This window comes from Nestor notabilis, unplaced genomic scaffold (genome assembly GCF_000696875.1).
Source record: "Nestor notabilis isolate BGI_N333 unplaced genomic scaffold, ASM69687v1 scaffold25092, whole genome shotgun sequence".
NCBI classification, from domain to species: domain Eukaryota; kingdom Metazoa; phylum Chordata; class Aves; order Psittaciformes; family Psittacidae; genus Nestor; species Nestor notabilis.
Genome location: NW_009918318.1, coordinates 224 through 17,996, shown reverse-complemented (window position 1 = coordinate 17,996; position 17,773 = coordinate 224). Strand labels below are relative to the sequence as shown.

At 51.6% G+C, this 17,773-nt stretch overlaps 2 protein-coding genes across 2 annotated transcripts in view; one reads left to right on the top strand and one right to left on the bottom strand.

Moving 5' to 3' along the window:
• The window catches only part of HELZ2 (helicase with zinc finger 2, transcriptional coactivator), a 16,537-nt gene extending 12,849 nt beyond the window's left edge, over positions 1 to 3,688 (top strand). Inside the window, exons 13-19 of the mRNA XM_010009660.1 lie at positions 194 to 310; positions 767 to 959; positions 1,438 to 1,572; positions 1,711 to 1,929; positions 2,229 to 2,385; positions 2,824 to 2,991; positions 3,564 to 3,688. Of these exons, the coding sequence (XP_010007962.1) occupies positions 194 to 310; positions 767 to 959; positions 1,438 to 1,572; positions 1,711 to 1,929; positions 2,229 to 2,385; positions 2,824 to 2,991; positions 3,564 to 3,688 (1,114 nt within the window). The remainder of the gene's footprint in view (positions 1 to 193; positions 311 to 766; positions 960 to 1,437; positions 1,573 to 1,710; positions 1,930 to 2,228; positions 2,386 to 2,823; positions 2,992 to 3,563) is intronic.
• Positions 3,689 to 7,479: 3,791 nt separating this feature from the next.
• Positions 7,480 to 8,403, bottom strand: LOC104401926 (chromosome unknown open reading frame, human C20orf195). Its single transcript, XM_010009661.1, has one exon. It carries the CDS (start codon positions 8,401 to 8,403, stop codon positions 7,480 to 7,482), a length of 924 nt encoding a protein of 307 aa, XP_010007963.1.
• Between the last annotated feature and the right edge of the window lie 9,370 nt (positions 8,404 to 17,773).

The window sequence follows — 17,773 nt, the reverse complement described above, 5'->3', positions numbered from 1 at the left end:
CTTCCAACTGCTGAAGAAAAGTGGTTGCATTTTGTGTCCTCAAGGGTGAACTAGGTGTTAGGTCTATAAAGATGGAACAGTCTGGCTGTGACTGGTGGAGTTTCTCCACGCAGACAGGTGGGGTCTGCTTCAGTGCAGACATCATTTGGGTCTGTGCTGGGGGACATGATTTATATGCTGGCTCTTTATTCAGTGAAATAATCCTGCACCATCGCATCCGGCGGCCGCCCAACCCCTTCTGGCGGGAGATCTGCAACTTCGACACCCGCATGAAGAAAGGAGAGCTGATAACGGAAGAAGAAACGAAGAAGTGAGTAGAAAGAGAGGCTGGTGAGAGATGGCTGACGTTGGCCATGTCCCACCCGGGGAGCACTGCCTGGGGGAGCACAGTGCAGCCGTCTCCTGCCCCTCTGAGAAGAAGTTATACCTGCTAGTCCTCAGCTGATACAAACTCAGAGACTGTAGGAAACTCAGTGGATCTATCCTGGCTCATGGAAGCCAAGGACACCTGTACTCTGGTGCTGTTGTTCACCTGGACCAAAAGTCCTATTATGTGTTTGTGACACATGCCTCCTCCACCCTAAGCCCCTGCCCTGTTTTGTTCAGGACAAAGTACGTTTCCTACAGTATCCATTCAAGCTCATCCCAGGGAGGGAGATGGAGCCATAATCATTTGGGAAAGCGTAGCCTCAGCCTGGTTCCTGCATGAGGAACCTGCAGGTGTGTTCTTTATGTGTAACCTCCTGCCTTCTGCACTGACCACCAGGTACAAAACGCACTTGTCAGCTGCTCGGATGTATGAACTGGCACAACACGATGTCATCCTGTGCACATGCTCTGCTGCATCTTCACCCTCCCTGGAGCAGCTCAATGTCAAGCAGATAATCATCGATGAGTGTGCCATGTCCACGGAGCCCGAGACCCTCATCCCCTTGGTCAGCCACCGTCATGCTGAGAAGGTAAGTCCCTTCCAAAGATGGGTCTCTAGGAGAAGCTGCTCGGGACTCTCAAACCTCCGCATGTCTTCCACCCCTTATCATGCTGCTCTTCCAAGTTCTACCAGGTTTTAAGGTTGTTCTTGATAGTATCTAGGATGGTTTATCAATGCTTCAGTCTGGTGCTTCTTTACAGGGTGGGTATCACTGCTATCAAAAAATGCCCTGACCTAGGTACAAAGTATTAACATGACAAGAAGCATAGAGCAGATCTCAGTAGACTTACTAGATGATGTCTTTCTCCTCTCAGATGGGAACAAGACTCTACATTATCTGAGTCAGGATCTTTATATAATGTCCAACATGGTCTTTGGTTGAGGTTGCTGTAACCATAACCTAAATAGGTAGCAAAAAGTGTCTGTGTACAAACAGCCTTCAAAGAGCTGGATGCCTTCAGCAATGCCTCCACCCTCATAACTGAGGTGTCCACTCTTCCTTCCAGGTCGTTTTGCTTGGGGATCACAAACAACTGCGGCCTGTGGTCAACAATGACTTCTGCAAGACTCTTGGCATGGAGACATCTCTTTTTGAGCGCTACCGAGCTCAGGCGTACATGCTGGACATGCAGTACCGCATGGTGAGTTCCTCCAGTGCATTTCCTTCTTGCCAGCTGCAGCGTGATGACATTGCAGGTGCAACCTGCCTAGAAAGATGCTGCAGGTTGAGGAGTTCCTTGGGGTTTGTTTTCCTCAGTTTCTCCCCTTTTCTCTACCAGCACAAAAGCATTTGCAAGTTCCCATCCCAGGAGTTTTATGAAATGCGGCTGAAAACGTGCCCCCAGCTCCTCCATAAGCCCAGTGTCTTCCACCACAAAGATAACAGCTGCTGCCCCATCATCTTCGGGCACGTGGAGGGGAAGGAGCAGAGCCTCATGATTTCTACTGAGGAAGGAAACGAGAACTCCAAAGCAAACCCAGAAGAAGTGGAGCAGGCGGTGAGGAGGGTCCTGGGACATTGCTGGAGATGCAAAAGCAGGGCTTGTTGTGCTGGGATCATGAAGGGATGATGAGTAGACATACAGGATAGAGATCAATGGGGTGCAGTGTCTGCCTGGTGTCCTCTTGGGTCTGGAGCACACCAGGATGCCCTTGGCCAGAGGCAGATATAGGGAAGGGTGACCCAGAGCAGGGGCAGCAGCGCAGCCGGGCACCATCACTGCTCTGGGGCCAGGGTGCTGGAGCGCTGGGTCCCTCCGGCCACTGCTCCAGGTGAGGAAGACCGTGGTCTCCCCAGGTGAGGATAGCGAAGCAGCTGACACTAGATGGCACCATCCGGCCGGAGAGCATCGCCATCCTGAGCCCTTACAACGCTCAGGTATCTGAGATCAACAAGGGCCTCCAGAAGGAGAGCATCCGCGGGGTGACCGTCTGCACCATCATGAAGAGTCAAGGTGAGGCTGGCAGGAGAGGGGAGGGTTGGTTCTGTTCTCTCCTGCCTTCCTGAGGACTGAAGCAACTTCTCACAGGGACAGTCTTTGAGCAAATCCTACACCCGGGTCATTTCAGCCGCGGAGGAAGCATCCCCTGTGCCAGATTTTGGGGTGATTTGTGGTTATAACAAATCCTTTGGATGACTTAAGAGTGCTCAGGCAGGGTGAGACGGCTGAAGATGAGAAGGTGGAGGATGTTTGAGGGGGTGTTAAAGAACTGCCATAACACATCCTCTTTGGAGAGCAATCATCAGAGTCTGCTGGCCTCCAAAGCTGGAGAAACCCAAACAGTGGCTGCAGTTTGGTGTGTCTCACTGTAGAGAACTGAGTGTTTTGTGGGGTGGAGGGGTGGCCAGATGCTTCCTTCTAAAAAACCCATGATTCCATTCCGCTTTCTAGGAAGTGAGTGGAGATACGTGATCCTGTCGACCGTACGCTCCTGTCCCCGAGCAGAGATTGACAGGAAGCCCACCAAGAGCTGGCAGAAGAAGTATCTGGGGTTTGTTACCGACCCAAACCAGGTCAATGTCGGCATCACGCGAGCTCGGGAAGGACTCTGCATTTTAGGTGGGTCTCCTGTGAGCATGCACAGGTCCGCAGGGAAACAGGGTGCTAGTGTGAGGCATCCCTGCCCAGGGCAGGGGGTTGCAACTAGATCATCTTAAGGTCCTTTCCAACCCAAACCATTCTATGATAAAGGGGTGGAAGTCCAGACTGGTACAACTGATGGTCTTGCTTTATTCTTCTACCCTTTAGAGCATCTATGGGTTTGAAACTGGTCTGTCTGGGCAATCTGGAAAGTGGAGATCGTGCACAGCTCATATGCAATGTGTACTATTGTTTTTCTCACCCTCTGCTTGGGACCACATGGTTTCTGTCGCTTGCATGCTGGAGCAATCTCCTAACAGAATTTGGCTGCTTAGTTTCCTCCTAATCACGAGTTGGGAAGCTGCTCACAGATATGACAGCACTGAAAAGGGAGCGGGGATCTCGCAGAGCTCTGGCTGAAGGAGATGTCCCTGTGAGTTATCCAGCACCGTCAGGCTAGAAGGTCCAGGCAGGAATTTCCGTGACTGGTCCGTGATGTTGTTCAAGCTTCGTCTGGCCATTAACCCGCTGCTCCCACTTTGTGCCACCAGGGAACCGGTACCTCCTGGAGTGCAACCCTTTGTGGAGGAGACTGCTCCAGCATTACAGGCAGCAAAACTGCTACACTACAGCCCATGGGATCTCAGTCACGAAGACTTCAGCCTTCCGCCGGTGAGGATGGGCTGTACCTCCATGAGCTCCTCCCTCTCTACCTGAACTGCGTTTCGTGTGCCTTGGGAAGGACGGAATCTTTCCATTATTGAGTCACCCGTGGAGCCAGATGCCGTGTGCAGGATGCTCCCTGCACAGCCACAGCTCCGCTTCAGCGCGTGCTTTGGCATCTTGGGGTTTTTAAATCAGTGCAACCTTGGATAGGAACTTTCAGCTCTAGCAAACCAAAAACCATTGGACACGGATGGATGGGGGGTGACTTTATTGATGATGATGCTATTTTTTTAACCAGAAGATGCTCAGCGGAGCATCCATCCTACCTGCCAGCTTAGCTCTGCTTTGGGGACCAAATGCTCAGTCCATTCGCCGAGGGTGGAACTCCTGCACGCAATGGAGCCACGCAGCAAGCTGCTGTTTGCCATAGAGGACCAAAGCTGCTGAGTGCTACTGCTCCTTTTAAAACCAAGGCCAGGGGATTTTTAAGGCTTCTAGTTTCTCAAAGCAGAAAACCAATGTGGTTTTTTTTATTGTTGTTTTTTAAGTGAAGGAAGAAAGCAAAGAGAACCATGTTCCACTCTTTGTTTAGCCAAAACGCTGTTCTCTGAGCGTGTAAATAGCACAGAGCAAAGGCCAAGATGATTCTGTAAATAGATTTACTTCTTCTTTGTACAAAGGAGGTTGTCCTCAGCAGTGTAACATTAATGTAAGGCAAGGACCACTCCTTCCAGGAAACATTGGCATTTGTAAGCGTGTTTTAATCTCTTCTGGGTTTCATTTGGGATCTCCTCCTGGGAAAGGCCCCCTTTTCCTACCCCACGTTTTTTTTAAAGCTGCTTCTAATTTATTAACTTTTAAGTCTGTGAATTTGTTTCACAGTTTTATGGCCTGGGTTTTTGCAAGCAGTGAAATTGGGGAAGTGATCAATGTGCCCACAGCTTATATGTGTATAATGTACTTTTGTTATTGTAAGTAGCCAAACTGCTGTGCACTGGAAGCTGTGATTCACTAGAGCAGGCTGCTTTCGCCCAGTAACGTGTGGCTGACGCAGGTGTAGAGCTCTCTTCTGAATCATGGAGCTGCTTTTTGAAGCATGGTAGTTTTGAGGGAGAGGGTCTTTTATCTCATTTCAATCCTGAATGTATGAAGTGCCTGCCTCAGCTCTCCCCAAGACCACGCGTGCGGCTGTCTCTAGATGTTCTCATGGGATGGAGCCAAGATGCGGTCATGGTGGTTTTAGACCAAGTATATACTGTGCTGGGACACGAGTCCTGCTTGGTGCAAGCGAGGGGTCCCCAGGACTTCACAGCACCACGGCAGGGATGAATTCTGTGTTTGCAACTGAAAATGCAGCATGGCTCTTCCCAGTGTGGAGGAATGTGCAATAAGGAAGCGCTGTGTCTGGAAAAGTCCTTCTTTAACGCTGTGTTTCTTCTCATGATTGTGTTAGACTTGACTCAAGGACCTATGGAGAAATTCTGTTGTTCTCTTATTTTAAACTACCTTCCTGCACTTCTGCATCTGGTGGGTTTGATCTGTATGCAAGAGCCCACCCAGGCTTGCTCTTGCCTTCCTGAAGTGTAACAACAGGCATATGGCTGGTGATTCCATGAGGGACCAAAACCCATAGGAAGTATCTCCTGCTGGTTCTAAAGCTGCTTGGTAAAAGCAGGTAAGATGCAAAGTTCATTGTTCCTCTTTGAAGTCATCCTGGTTGGGATTTTCTTCTGCGCCAGCCTGGATTTTGCAATTCCAAAATAAGTTTGCATGGGATTTTTTTGTGGACTATTGAAATGCAACCATGTGTCTCCAAAGTGACGTGGAGAACTGCAAAAGATGCTGGAGCTGTTGGGATAAATACTTCAGCATGGGGCCAGCATTATTCTAACAAAGCCACTTTGGTCTCTTTAGAACCAGCGGGTGTCATTTTCATGATCTAATGACAGTGTGGAGGCTCCTCCCTGGTGGTTTGTGCTGGCTATTTCATTCCATGTAACACAAACGAGGCAACTCGCCCCAAGAGTGGTGGCTTAGTCCGGTGCTGCTGTGTGGGGCTTGCCCGTGTGTTTGTATAGACCAAGAAGGAGACCTCACAAAGCACCTCCCTTGCCCTCAGTGGGGAAAAAATATTTACTGCTGCCCCTTGGAGGGTCATGAGATGCTTTGCTTGGTCACCTCTGTGCTGCAAGACAATATTCATCATCTTGTTCCCTCTGAGGATGCATTATATGGGTATTGTTTGAAAACGCTGCCCTAGGCCCCCCGAGCTGGGCTGGACTCTTGGGCTGCTTGGGCTGTGAGCAGGTTCCTGTAGAGTTGGTCCTGCAGCTGCAGGAGTCAGGGATAGCTGGAAGTGCAATTAATCCAACTTTTTATAGACTGTTAATGACAGCTGAAAATCGTGTCCTCGTCCTTGTGCTCATGGATAGAGAGAATCATCGAAATAGAGAAAAGAGAGTTCCAAGTAGTCCAGTTTCATTTGCACACAGAGCTTGGAATTTACTTCTGAAAGAATTGTTATGTTGAAGCACATATTCTTCAGTTACCAAACCTTTGGTATTCCAATGGGAATCCACTGGCAGCACAGGGCACTGTCTGATCACAGGCCCTACGTTTTCTGCAGCTCACAGACAAAAGAACCTTGTTGCACGACACAAATGTGGATTCATCCAACAGGAAAACTTAATTTCCTCCGCAGTAGCTAGAGCTTGGGCCTGAATTGAATCAGGGGAACCTGTGCAAGCAGGAAGCAATGTGCCAGGCGTCAGCCTGTGATGGTCCATGGCGTTGCAGCCATCACCCTGTGTCCTCCCACTGACCTCACAGGCACCCAGAACAAGGAAACCTCTCCTTGGCTGGCAAAGGAGAGGCCCCATAGGACTGTTCTTGAGGGTTTGGGCAGATGTGTGTAGGACAATCAATTTACTGCAATAATAGTTGGGGTTTTTTAAATAGAAATGAAATGTTACGAGTCATGAAGTGTGAAATCGAGGAACTTTAGATGGGGCAGGTTTTTATCTTTTGTACGTCTGTGACTTGCAGCAAACCTCAAATGATGTTTTGGATACAGATATTTTTACCTGCTTCTACCGTTTATAAGAATGAACCTCAAACATTCCTTTTTTTCTTTTATATTTAAGCCATAATTGTAAAAATGATTTTGATTTATTTAAATAATAAATTTTATTACTAAAATCTCTGTTTCTGTGATGGTTTGTCTGGAATCTGTGTGGGGATGGCTCTGTATGGACTGAAGCAAATGGTTCTGCGTTAACTGCAGGACATGCCAGTGTGTAGAGGGTGAGAGGAACCAGAGATGGAGATAAGTCAAGGTGAGTGATTTGAGAGCTTAGGATTCAGTTCAGGTGTTTTAGAGGGGAGGAGGGAGAAACAAAACAGCTGCAAGAGCTGGCACGGGGCATCTTTCGACGGATGGACAGCCCTGGGTGATGGAGATACTTCTATATCCTATGCTTTGCATAGACTCATAGAATGGTTTGGGTTGGAAAGCACCTTAAAGATCATCTAATTCCAAGGTGTCTGCCTGCTTCTCGCTGCTCCCACCTGTGAGTTCTGGCAGGGGGAAGTGTTGAGTCCTGAGCACTGCCAAAGGACGTTGTTTAGTGTGAGAAGGTTGGAACCTGGAAGGATTTGGAGAAGCCATTTGTAAAACTCTTGTTGAAAACAAGAACAAGTTCAGGTTTACTCCTCATACTTAAAAATAAGGTTTGCCTTTAATAGTTCTCACTAATATAGCTTCAAATGCATAAAATGAGAAGCACGTTCCTGTGTGTCACGTCATCCTTCTGGTGCACAAGTGCTGCTCTCCCTGTCTGCTGCGGTGTAAGTTGTCAGAATGATGGTGTCGTGCCACTCTTCGAACACAAGCGTACGTTCGGGTGATCTTCTGATGGTGAACTCGTATGACCTGCCAGGCTTCAGGTCCGGGACTATGCACGAGTTGGAGCTGACTTGGTGGGTCCTACCGAGTCCCACTTCCACCCCGACTGTCAGCAAGTTAAAGCTCAGCTCGCACTGTTCCAGCTGTGACTCTCGGTTCTCAGTAAACCACTTGAGCCTGGCCCAGTTCTTGTGTGCAAAAGATTCTTTGCGATCAAAAACCACTGGCATCTTGGTGTAGAGGGAAAGCTTAATGCTGGGGGGTCTGGTACCTGTAAGGTCCGCATGGGACACCAGGCTGTGCTTGACACAGATCTTCCCTGGAAATTCCAAGGAAAGGAGAGTTTCCATAAACCCGGTGAGCTTGGACAGTTTCTGCCTAATCGTGTCCCACTGGGAGAGGAAAGTTAGCATGTCACAGGCCTTTACATAGAAGCTCAGCTCCTCCCAACCTTGTTGCAGCTGTTCCAACAGCTCCGTTAGAAGCAACAGCTGGATTTTGGTCTGGGTTTTTCCCACCTTCCGCGTCCTCTGGAGCCGCTGCTGGTCTATGAGCTGCAGGATCTCGGTGCGATGCGTCGCATGGTTCTGGTCTCTCAAGTTCACGTGTTTGGGCTCAATATCCAAGTAAAAGGAACACCTCTTCAGCAGGTGAACCTTGTCCTGCTGCTGCTGGAGGTAGTGGAGGCTCAGGCTGGAGCGCAGGAACTGCTGGATGAGGCTCCTCCTTCGCAGGTACAGCTCCCAGCTGGCCCTGCCTTGTTCCTCCCTGCGCGCGGTGCGCTCCGAGCTGCTTTCAGGCTCGCTGGAAATCGCAGCCATGATTCCGAAGCTCAGTTGCTGCGTAAGGAAACAGCAATAACAACATTGGTGACCATAGGAAAAGCAGCTGTGAGGGAGCACAACCGAGGCCGTGACTCTCTTCAAGCTTAGCTTATCAGTTGTAGATGGGAAACAGCTCTGAGACTCCGTGTAGTTCCAGAGGAATTTTCCTTTCTAGTTGTACGATCTCTGACGTTTTGTGTAGTCTACTTTTCCGTATTCCAACTACCTGGGCTCCTTCTACCCTCCCCCTTTTGAGTGTTTCTACCTCTGCTTAATAACATTCACTGTCAGGAACTATTCTCTGATATACTCTGCCAAAATTCCTCTGTATCTTATTATCTTCTGTTCCATTCTAATTAGATGCCTTTGTACTCCTGTAAGCAATTTCTTTCCATTCTTCTACATCTCTGGAGAGGTCTGTTTTTCTCTCTCTGTAATCTGCCAGGTTGTTGAGGTTTGAGACCCATCCTCTAACCCAGTTCTGCAGCTACATAATCACCTTGGTGATTCAAATTAACCCTCTTCCCCCCACGTGAGCTGGGATTCAGCAGCCAGAACCACGCAATACACCGAGTGCTGCCGCACAACAGCTTTCGAGAGGAAAGCTGGTGCTTTTCCTTGCTCCTCTACCTTCAACAGTGGACTGACAGCCATAACCTGGTGTTTTCAGTGCTGTATTGCTCTCCCTTTCTTAGATTTTAGCTTGTATCATCACCTTGGACCACGATATCTACTTGCTTTCTTGTAGGATGTAGTGTTAGTGTCTAAACAATGTACAGTAAGAGAATGAAACACATGCAAAGCAACTGTGAACAGGTCACAGTTGGCTGTTAAGAAGGTGTTTAGGGGGTCCTTGCAATGCCTTATCTTCTGTCTCAGTCTTAGCTGTCTCATTTGCTGGCAAATACTTGCCCTGGTTGATGGTGCTGGGGCAAAGGGGTTTCTCTGTTGTGCTCCTACAGCTTATGTCTCATAAACAGAAATCAGTTAAATAAATGCCTGTGTCCCTGTTGCTGGTGATACCATCATGAGAACCCAGCTTGACATCGCGACCGTGGCTTTCACAAGCTGAACTCACTTGATCTGAAAAAGAAAGAAACAGGGAAACCTGGAAGTAAGATTTCTGTGTGCCCACTCAGCCTGTGCTGATACAATCCAGCAACAGGTAACTCTCCTCCTATGTGATTTTCTGCTTATATTTAAGTTCTTGTATCTAACTGAGGTGTTTTAATTCTTTGATGTCTGGTAGGAGCTGGATGGTGGTATCTGATTGACAGAGCCATTTTTCTTAGCCTCATTTTCCCCAAACACAGAACAGAACTAATAACACTTCCTTGGAGGGGTTTCAAGTGTTTGTAAACCTTTCAGCTGTCTGGCCTTTAGCTGCGCTGCAATTTATACTAATTCACTCATTCACAGCAACCTTTTATCCCAGGGAGCTGTCAGCTTCAGAAACAAGCGGAATTTCCTCTCCCTTTTTTCATTCCACACACCAAAACCCTCCTAACCCAGAGCAGAGCCCGCTCCCAGCATCCCTGTGTGGAGCACATGAGGGACAGCACATGCACCGGGTTGTGGTACCCCGCTCTCAGAGTGATTTGACTCTCCGCAGCAGCCTGTTTGCCCACGGACAGAGCTGGGATTGTGCGTGTTTTCCCTCTCTGTTTTTATATGCCTTGTTTTCCTTGCCAGAAACGGCTGGTTTCCCAGTAGCTGCACTGTGTCTGGAGCCAGGAGGAGGGAATCGCCCAAGCTGGGGCTGCGTTGCCTTGGGGTCACCCAGAGTCTGGACAGGATGGAAGGAGGCACCCACAGCAGCCGGGGGCACCGAGGGGAGTCAGGGCACCCCAACACTTTCCCACAGCTCAAGCCCAGAGCTGTGGCTTCCTCCCACTGCCCTGGTTGCCATCCCGGTTGCCATCCCGGTTGCCATCCCGGTTGCCATGGTGACGCAGTATGGTATGTGGTCCTGGGCCGGGGCCCTCAGCATCCACCATCTCCCCTCAAGCCTCTGCTTTTCACTGTGATGCTTTTTGCTGCTGGTGGCAGTGGTTTAATGAAAACATCACAGAGTGATTTGTGTTGAAGGGACCTCAAAGCTCCTCCAGCTCCAACCCCTGCCCCGGGCAGGGACACCTTCCACTAGAGCAGGTTGCTCCAAGCTCCTGTGTCCAACCTGGCCTTGAACACTGCCAGGGATGGGGCAGCCACAGCTTCTCTGGGCACCCTGTGCCAGCGCCTCAGCACCCTCCCAGGGAAGAGCTTCTGCTCCAGAGCTCATCTCAATCTCCCCTCTGGCAGGTTAAAGCCATTCCCTTTGTCCTGTCCCTACATCCCTTGTCCAAAGCCCCTCTCCAGGTTTCTTGTAACCCCTTTAGGCACTGGAGCTGCTCTAAGGGCTCCCCTAAAGGAGCCTTCTCTTCTCCAGGCTGAGCCAGCCCAGCTCTCAACCTTTCAGCCTGTATCCCCATTTACAGGGACATACCCCAACAGTCTACAGGACTAATCATTTGTACCTTCACCTCATAAACTGCTTCTCTGGTCCCGGAGGAAACGCGGTTCCCGGTGGGTGCGGGAACACCCGGCGGGATGTGTGTGTCTGGGGGGAGGGTCACCGCAACGCTGTCCCTCTGCCTCCTTGATTCCACCAGCAGCTCGTACATGGAACACAAGCCGCACGGAACGCCCGGCTCTTGTGATCTCAGCGTGATGCTGCTCCCGGTGCAGTGGATTTGGGTGTTCTGAGCACTGCAGGTTTGTGTTCATGTGATTTCCAAAGCTTTGCTTCCCCCTACGAGACATTCCCATTGCTCCTCCATCCTGTTGCACCTCTGCTCCATGGAACCAGGCAGCAGCTTCAGTGTTCCATGCGCCCCAGTTCCAAGGAGCCACTGAGCTGCTGTGGGTTGGTTTAAAGCTCTGTTCTCTTTTGCCAAACCTGGACCTCAGCAGCAAACTACAGGGACGTGGCCTCGAGCCGAGTCTCTGCAGACAGAGATGAAGTAGCAACGGGACCCTTTAAGGTCCCTTCCAACTCTCTTTAAGGCCTCTTCCAAGTCTAACCATTCTATGACAGCCAGGAAACGGTAAATGCTACCTCAGCACAAGGCGTAGTGAGCACAGCACTGAGCAGGAAAGCTGGCTCCATCCTGGGAAACCTTGAAGTCATGTGTGGAGGGACCTGGGATACCCACAGATGCGCTTCAGCGTTGCTCTTTGCTGCTTTACAGAAGTTAATATTTGCCTGGCAAAGCATCAGGAATCCTGAGGCACTCATGGCATCTGCTGGGCTCCATGGAATGCTGTGGGTGGGGGTATTTTCTCTTATCAAAGGTGATTTTGCAGTCTTTACATCTGATGCCAAACACACGCCAGGGCTTTGCTCTCCACAGTGAGATAAGGCTGTTCCACCAAGTGTCAGGAGTTTTGTGAGCTGAAACACACAATCCTTATTAGAGATATGTTGAAATAGAATATGTACTGCTCCATTAAGTGCAGCAAACTACCTTTTGAGTGGGAAGAGCTTTTCCTGCTCTGCTTTGCCGCACGACTGGCCAGTTGGTTGTGGAGAAGAGACTGGCTCACCTGGTTTGCAAGCTCAATACATGCCTGGCATGTTCATCAGCAACCTGGCCAGGCCTCCTGTGTCTTGAAGGTGCCTTCATACTCCCTGTGATTAGATATTTGGGTCAGGGCTTAGCCTTAACGCTGCCGCATGTGCTCACCTGGTGCCTCCCTGCTAAGCCTTTTTAATTGAGTGATAGGCAAGATCCGCCAGAGCGGCCCAGAGCTCCTGCTGGAGCATCAGGGGAGGAAGCGACCTGTCATCCTAAGAAATCAGTGCATCTTCTCAAGGCAGCTGGAGCTTACCATCTCATTCCACAGCTGCCAAGAGATTAACTAGGCAGTTGTCAGGTGTGATTTCTAGCAGACAAGGAAGAGAACAAATACGAATGACAGCAGGTTGATGGCGGGGGGCAGGGGGTGGGTATTAATGCCAGGTTTCTGCAGGAAGCTCATGTCACGCATCCCGATCCTGTCGTCAGGGTTGTGTGTGCTGGGAGTTGGATCTCTCCCTTTCCCTTGGCCGTGGTGGTGTCAGGGCTTAAGGATGTAGGAGGAGCCCTGTGGAGGTCCAGGTAACCTCACCTCCTGTTCCAGCCATGGCCAGTGCCTGGGGCCGGGGTTAAGCTTCTGGAGATGTGCTGGTGTCTTTCTATGCAAGAAGTCTCTATGGAGCACGTCTGCCCTCGAGCTGGCGCGCTCCGGGCTGCTCACCGTGCTCCTGTGCCCCGGAACTGACCTGAAAAGGCTGGAGGTGGAAGATGCAAGTGCTGCAGAGCCGAGTGCAGCATCTCACACAGCAGAGGTGAGGTCCTGGGCTTTTCTCCTCACTTTGGCAGGGTCTGGAGGTCACCTGTGCTCAGGGTTTATCACTGGCGTTGTGAGGAGACTTCGCACTGAGCTTGCTTGTACTCACTGTCATGAACAATAAACTTCATCCCAAATTTAGCATGGAAAAATGGGATCCCTTTGGCCGCCCCTGCTCTGAATACCTGCCCAAGCTGCTGTCTTGGGTTTAGGAATATGAATTTAAACCTGCTTATAGCCTGCAGGTGAAACTTTACTGTTTTCAGCAGCTTTGCACCAGGGATCGATTCAACCACCAGAGTTTATAGCACTCCACGAACCTCTTTGCATTAATACAAACCCAAAGGTGTTTGAAGCACCTTTTCCCCCCTCTCCCATCAGCTGAGCTCTCTGCAGCGGAGCTGACAGCTCTTGTCTGCCACGTTTGTCGTTGTGCCCTGTCCTGGCCACAGCATCAAAATAAAGAACTCGTTAGTCCTGTCGTTGAGCTCCAGACAGAAGCAGACAATTGATTTTCCTCCCTCTTCTCATTAGTGAGATCTGACACTTAATAAAACATATATTTCCACTCTTGGGGTAGGCAAAACACCCAGATAGTGCCTGTCAGTGAGAGGCGGGAGCAGGGACTCATCTTTATGGAGAATCAATAGCTGGAACAGAGAAATTGGCAGAACCCAAATTAAAAGTCTCTGGCAATTTCTGTCTTCATATTTCACATCTACTGCATCTCGGAAACAGTCATTTGCTGCAGAGGAAACCACCACAGGGATGGGAAGGAGGATGGACTCTGCGCCTGCTTCTGCTGCTTCCAGATGGGACCTTGTGGGTGATGGAGGGTGCATGGGTTTGGAGCAGCTCTTTGGGCATTGCTGGGTTCAAGGGGATTCCTGTCCTGTTGTTCAACACAGACCTTTCTGCTGGTGGTTGTGTCACCCTGGCAGTGCCCCAGTGTCATCGCCTCCTCCAGGGCTGTGTCCCTGCATCCCTAAATGACACCAGTAACTCCTTGTGCTTGCCTGGTCCCATGGGAGTGGGGCTTTCAGGGCTGCCCACCAGCCAGCTGCACCGACCTGCTTCAAACCCCATTATCACCAAGTGTGACTGATTTCCACACTGATTGCTCCTGCCTTCACTTAGTACCTCATATACCTGAAATAAATCCTACATTCCAGATATATCCCGAATCTAAATCATCGCCACACACCGGTGCTTCGCTTGTCAGGCTGTGATTCAGAAGGCTCCCGTTGGGAAGGAAGAGGGATGTACGTTTTCTAAGGAAGCTGGGATGGGGAACTGCTCTCCTGGGAAACACAAGCCCCAGCTGGGCCAGGGCAGGAAGGAGTTAATTGTGTCCCAGAGGCAGCAATTATCCCCAGCTCATTACACCCACTAATGACACCCTCAGAGGCAGCCCCACAGCCGGGACCTGCTGCAATTTGGGGCAGAACAAGAAGTTTGTGGGTTTGGAGGCTGGTTTGGGGCAGAAATCTCCCCCGGTCAATGCCCATCCTTACGATACGTGACTGCAGGGCTGAGGCTTCACCTGTTGGCTCTGCTTTCCTCCCCTGCCGGGTGTTGGTGGCTGGACACCAAAAGGAGTGTCAGGGGCACAGACCCTCCTTTCTCCAGGGGTGACATTAAGTGCCTGACACGTGTGAGGGACGTGCGAGGTGAGCGCTGCAGGGTGCAGCAGTGGCTGGAGTACTGATGAGCCCGCTCGGGAGCTGGAGTGGGGTCATGGAAGCTCCTTTATCCTGCTGGGAGCTCATCAAAAGCCCATTCAGATGCCTTTGTGCTGTGCTTTGCAAGGCAGACATCCTTGAGTTCAAGGCTGTCATGTCCCACATCCCACAAGACAGCCCTCGCTGGCGGGGATTCAGGTTGGCTTGGATGTGGGACAGAGCAAAGATGGGAAGTGGGAAACCTGCTGAGCCTGAATCCTTGTCCCACATTGTCACCTGCTCGGGGCTGGCTGGGAGCACAGTCGGGATAATGCCGGGAGCCCCGTGTCCACCCTCCCTGGAGCCTGGGATGTGAAAGCAGCTCCAAGCCTCCAGCATTCACCCCACCGGGACCATGGTGACCAGCAGCACCTTTAGTAGCAGTGGGCAGAGCCCACAGCAGGGCTGGAGCCATGTACTGTGATTTATTGCCTGGCTCCTGCTCCCTTCCATCGCTTGTGTTAATCTGCAATGCCAATGTGCAGGATAAATCAGCCCAAGACATTTGTTCCCACAGCAGCCTCCAAGCAAGAGGGGGGGCTGCAAACCCCCAGGGTGTGAGCGAGGCAGGGGCACTGATTTCTTGCCGTTGAAGGTTATGGTGGTTTTGGGAACATTTGTCTGTGTTCCCCAAGCACAGGGCCAGCAGCAAATACTGTTTTCCAGGAGGAACTGAGACTCACGGTGAGGTAATGACCTGCTTAGATGTGTGGAAGAGGGGAGGGAAACCCTGCACGGACAGTTTAGTGCCTCGCACTGATTGCCAGAAGGCTTTTCAGAGGGGGAATGAGCCCTTCATGGGTTAAAACAGGAGTGATCATGGGGCTGGGTCCACGCAGAGGGAGCAGAGTTAGAGCTTGGAGCCATGTGCCGCTGCTCCAGGCTTTGCCGCTGCTCGCAGGGCTGCTCAGCGCAAGGACCACATCCAGCCTTGCCTCTGGCGTTGGGGCTGCAGCTCCATAGGGCAGTGCTCCATGTGGTTGATCCAAGGGGGCTGGTGGGGCTGCCCGCACAAGGGGGTGGCTCTGGGAATGACGACAGCCCCCCGCTCCTCCGGCTCCGGCAGCAGGACAGCAGGGGTGAAGTCATGCCCATGTCAGCTCATCCATCTCCACTGCTCGCAGGCTGGTCCCGGGGGAAGCACAAGCTTTGGCAGCTCTAAGTGGGGCTGGAGGCGGATGCAATTCTGGAGAACAAGATACCCTTGCAAAACCTGCGAAAAAAAGAGAAATAGAATTAAAGTTCTTGGCTTGTTTAAAGAGCTGATCTCTGCAGGGAAATAAGGGCTCCGTTCCCTCCCGCTGCTCGGCTTCACAAGCGCTGCATCCCCAGAGGAGCTCAGGCCATTAACTCTGCCAGGAAACGAGCTGCACACGAGAAGTGGCTTTTGTTCAGGAGCTGAGGCTGCCCTGGGTGGCTCCGGGGGAAGCTGCTGCCCCTGCCACGTGTGGTGCTGCTGGGGGAGAGGCAGGGGCAGCGTGTGTGGGGTGGGCGCCCTGGGCAGCTCCGCAGCGGGCGTTCGGGGCAGAGAGCAGGCAGAACGTGCACTGGGCTTTCTGACTTGGGTGTCTGTCCTTCCTGAAGCCTTGGTTGGAATTGCGAAATGGTCTGGGAGATGTTGCTCATCCTGCTACAGCCTGGGAATGCCAGGAGGGGCTGAATCCTTGGGGCTGAATCCCTGGAGCTACGTCCCTGAAGATGCATCCCTGGGGCTGTATTCCTGCTTCTGCATCCCTGGAGCTGCCTGTGGTGTCTGCAGGAGGAAGGACAGGGTGGTCATGGCCATCCTGCGCACACATCGGTGGCTGCGCTGCTGCTGTCTGAGATGGGGTGTGATGTGCAATGGGGTAAAAGGTATTTAATAAGTGATGGCTTGGTGCCACCCACGGCCTTATCCACTGTATGAGGATCCCCCGGGACTGTCCTGCAGCAAAACAGGGTAACAGAGGGTGAGGAGGGTCCGTCCTCCCCGGTGGCCGGTGGGGAGAGCAGAGCCCCCACTCGCTTCCATACCCTCGTGCTTCATCGTCACCTCCACCCGCACAAAGAGCCTCATCTGAGTCATCTCCCGGCTAAATGGAGTGTGTGGGCTCAAGCGCAGCTTTAGCTGTTCATCCTCTGCTTTGCTGGAGCCTGACACGGGTAAAACAGAGCTATTCATCAGCGCGGCGATGAGGCAGATCAATGTCCTGTCCCCATAAACCTGGTCCTACCAGCTCGAGCAGCCGGTGTCTCACTGCGCCCCAGCAAGGGCTGCTTAAGTGGCTGCTGCTTGAGGAGCTCAAGAGATCTTACAAGAAATATGGCCTTACGTTTTGCACCGGATGACTTAGTGCTTCAGCTGCAAAATGCAAAGCCAGAGCTCTGCGGGGAGAGAGGAGGCTCTTGAAAATGTTCCCTCCATGTGTGAAAGGAGGGAGCGAAGGAGATGATGGTTGCAGCACTCACCTCTGCTTCCCGACGGGTGAGGTTGGTCCTTGCCCAGCTGGTATCTGGGACAACACTGGCCCCATGGTTGGGTTTTCGTGCCCGTCCCATGCTCTGCCTGCCCGTGGCAAAGCCACGTGCAGCTCTACCCCAGCACGTGCCCTCTCCCGGTCCCCACGGAGCACAGGGCTGCTGCTGGGGTACTTCTGTCAGCGAGCAGGTACTGGCAGCATCTTTGTGGAGTTCAGAGAATCTCTTTGCATAGGAAATGCCAGGTCTCCAGGGAGTGAATCCGGAGTGAAACGTTCCTCCTGGTGACTGACACCAACCTCTCTCTGCTAATGACGATGTTAAAAGCTTTTTGAGCGCTGTGCGGTCACCTGCCCTCAGCGGCTGCAGCACACGTGGGACATGAGCCAGCTCCCACCCAAGTTCCTGCTGGATTTCAGCTTCACCACATTAGCAGGGGCTGGGGGAGCTCGGGGAGCACGTTACGTGTCTGGCCACAGAGAAGTGATCGATGCCATGAACCTGGAGGGTGGCAAAATGATCCTTGTCGCTGGGGTAGATTAAACCAGAGAAGTCACAGGAGCAAAAGGAGCCTTCTTGGTGGTGCAGCAGCATTTCTGCTGCGGAGGTGGGAGGTGACTGTATGTGGGGGGGACAGCAGCAGGCCCCAGCCACTCTGCAGCTCCACTTGCCATAGGGACAACCTCAGGGCTTATCTCAATGCAACTGGAGCCCTGCCTGCAGGAAGGATGCTCTGGGCAGGACCAGGGGAGATGTTTGAGCACCAGCGTTGTCCTCGCAGTGGGCGCCATGTACTCAATGCCCCTCAACCCTGAGAT

Coding starts and splice junctions, on each gene's coding strand:
- LOC104401926 (XM_010009661.1), bottom strand. CDS start 8,403: ATGGCTGCGATTTCCAGCGAGCCTGAAAGCAGCTCGGAGCGCACCGCG.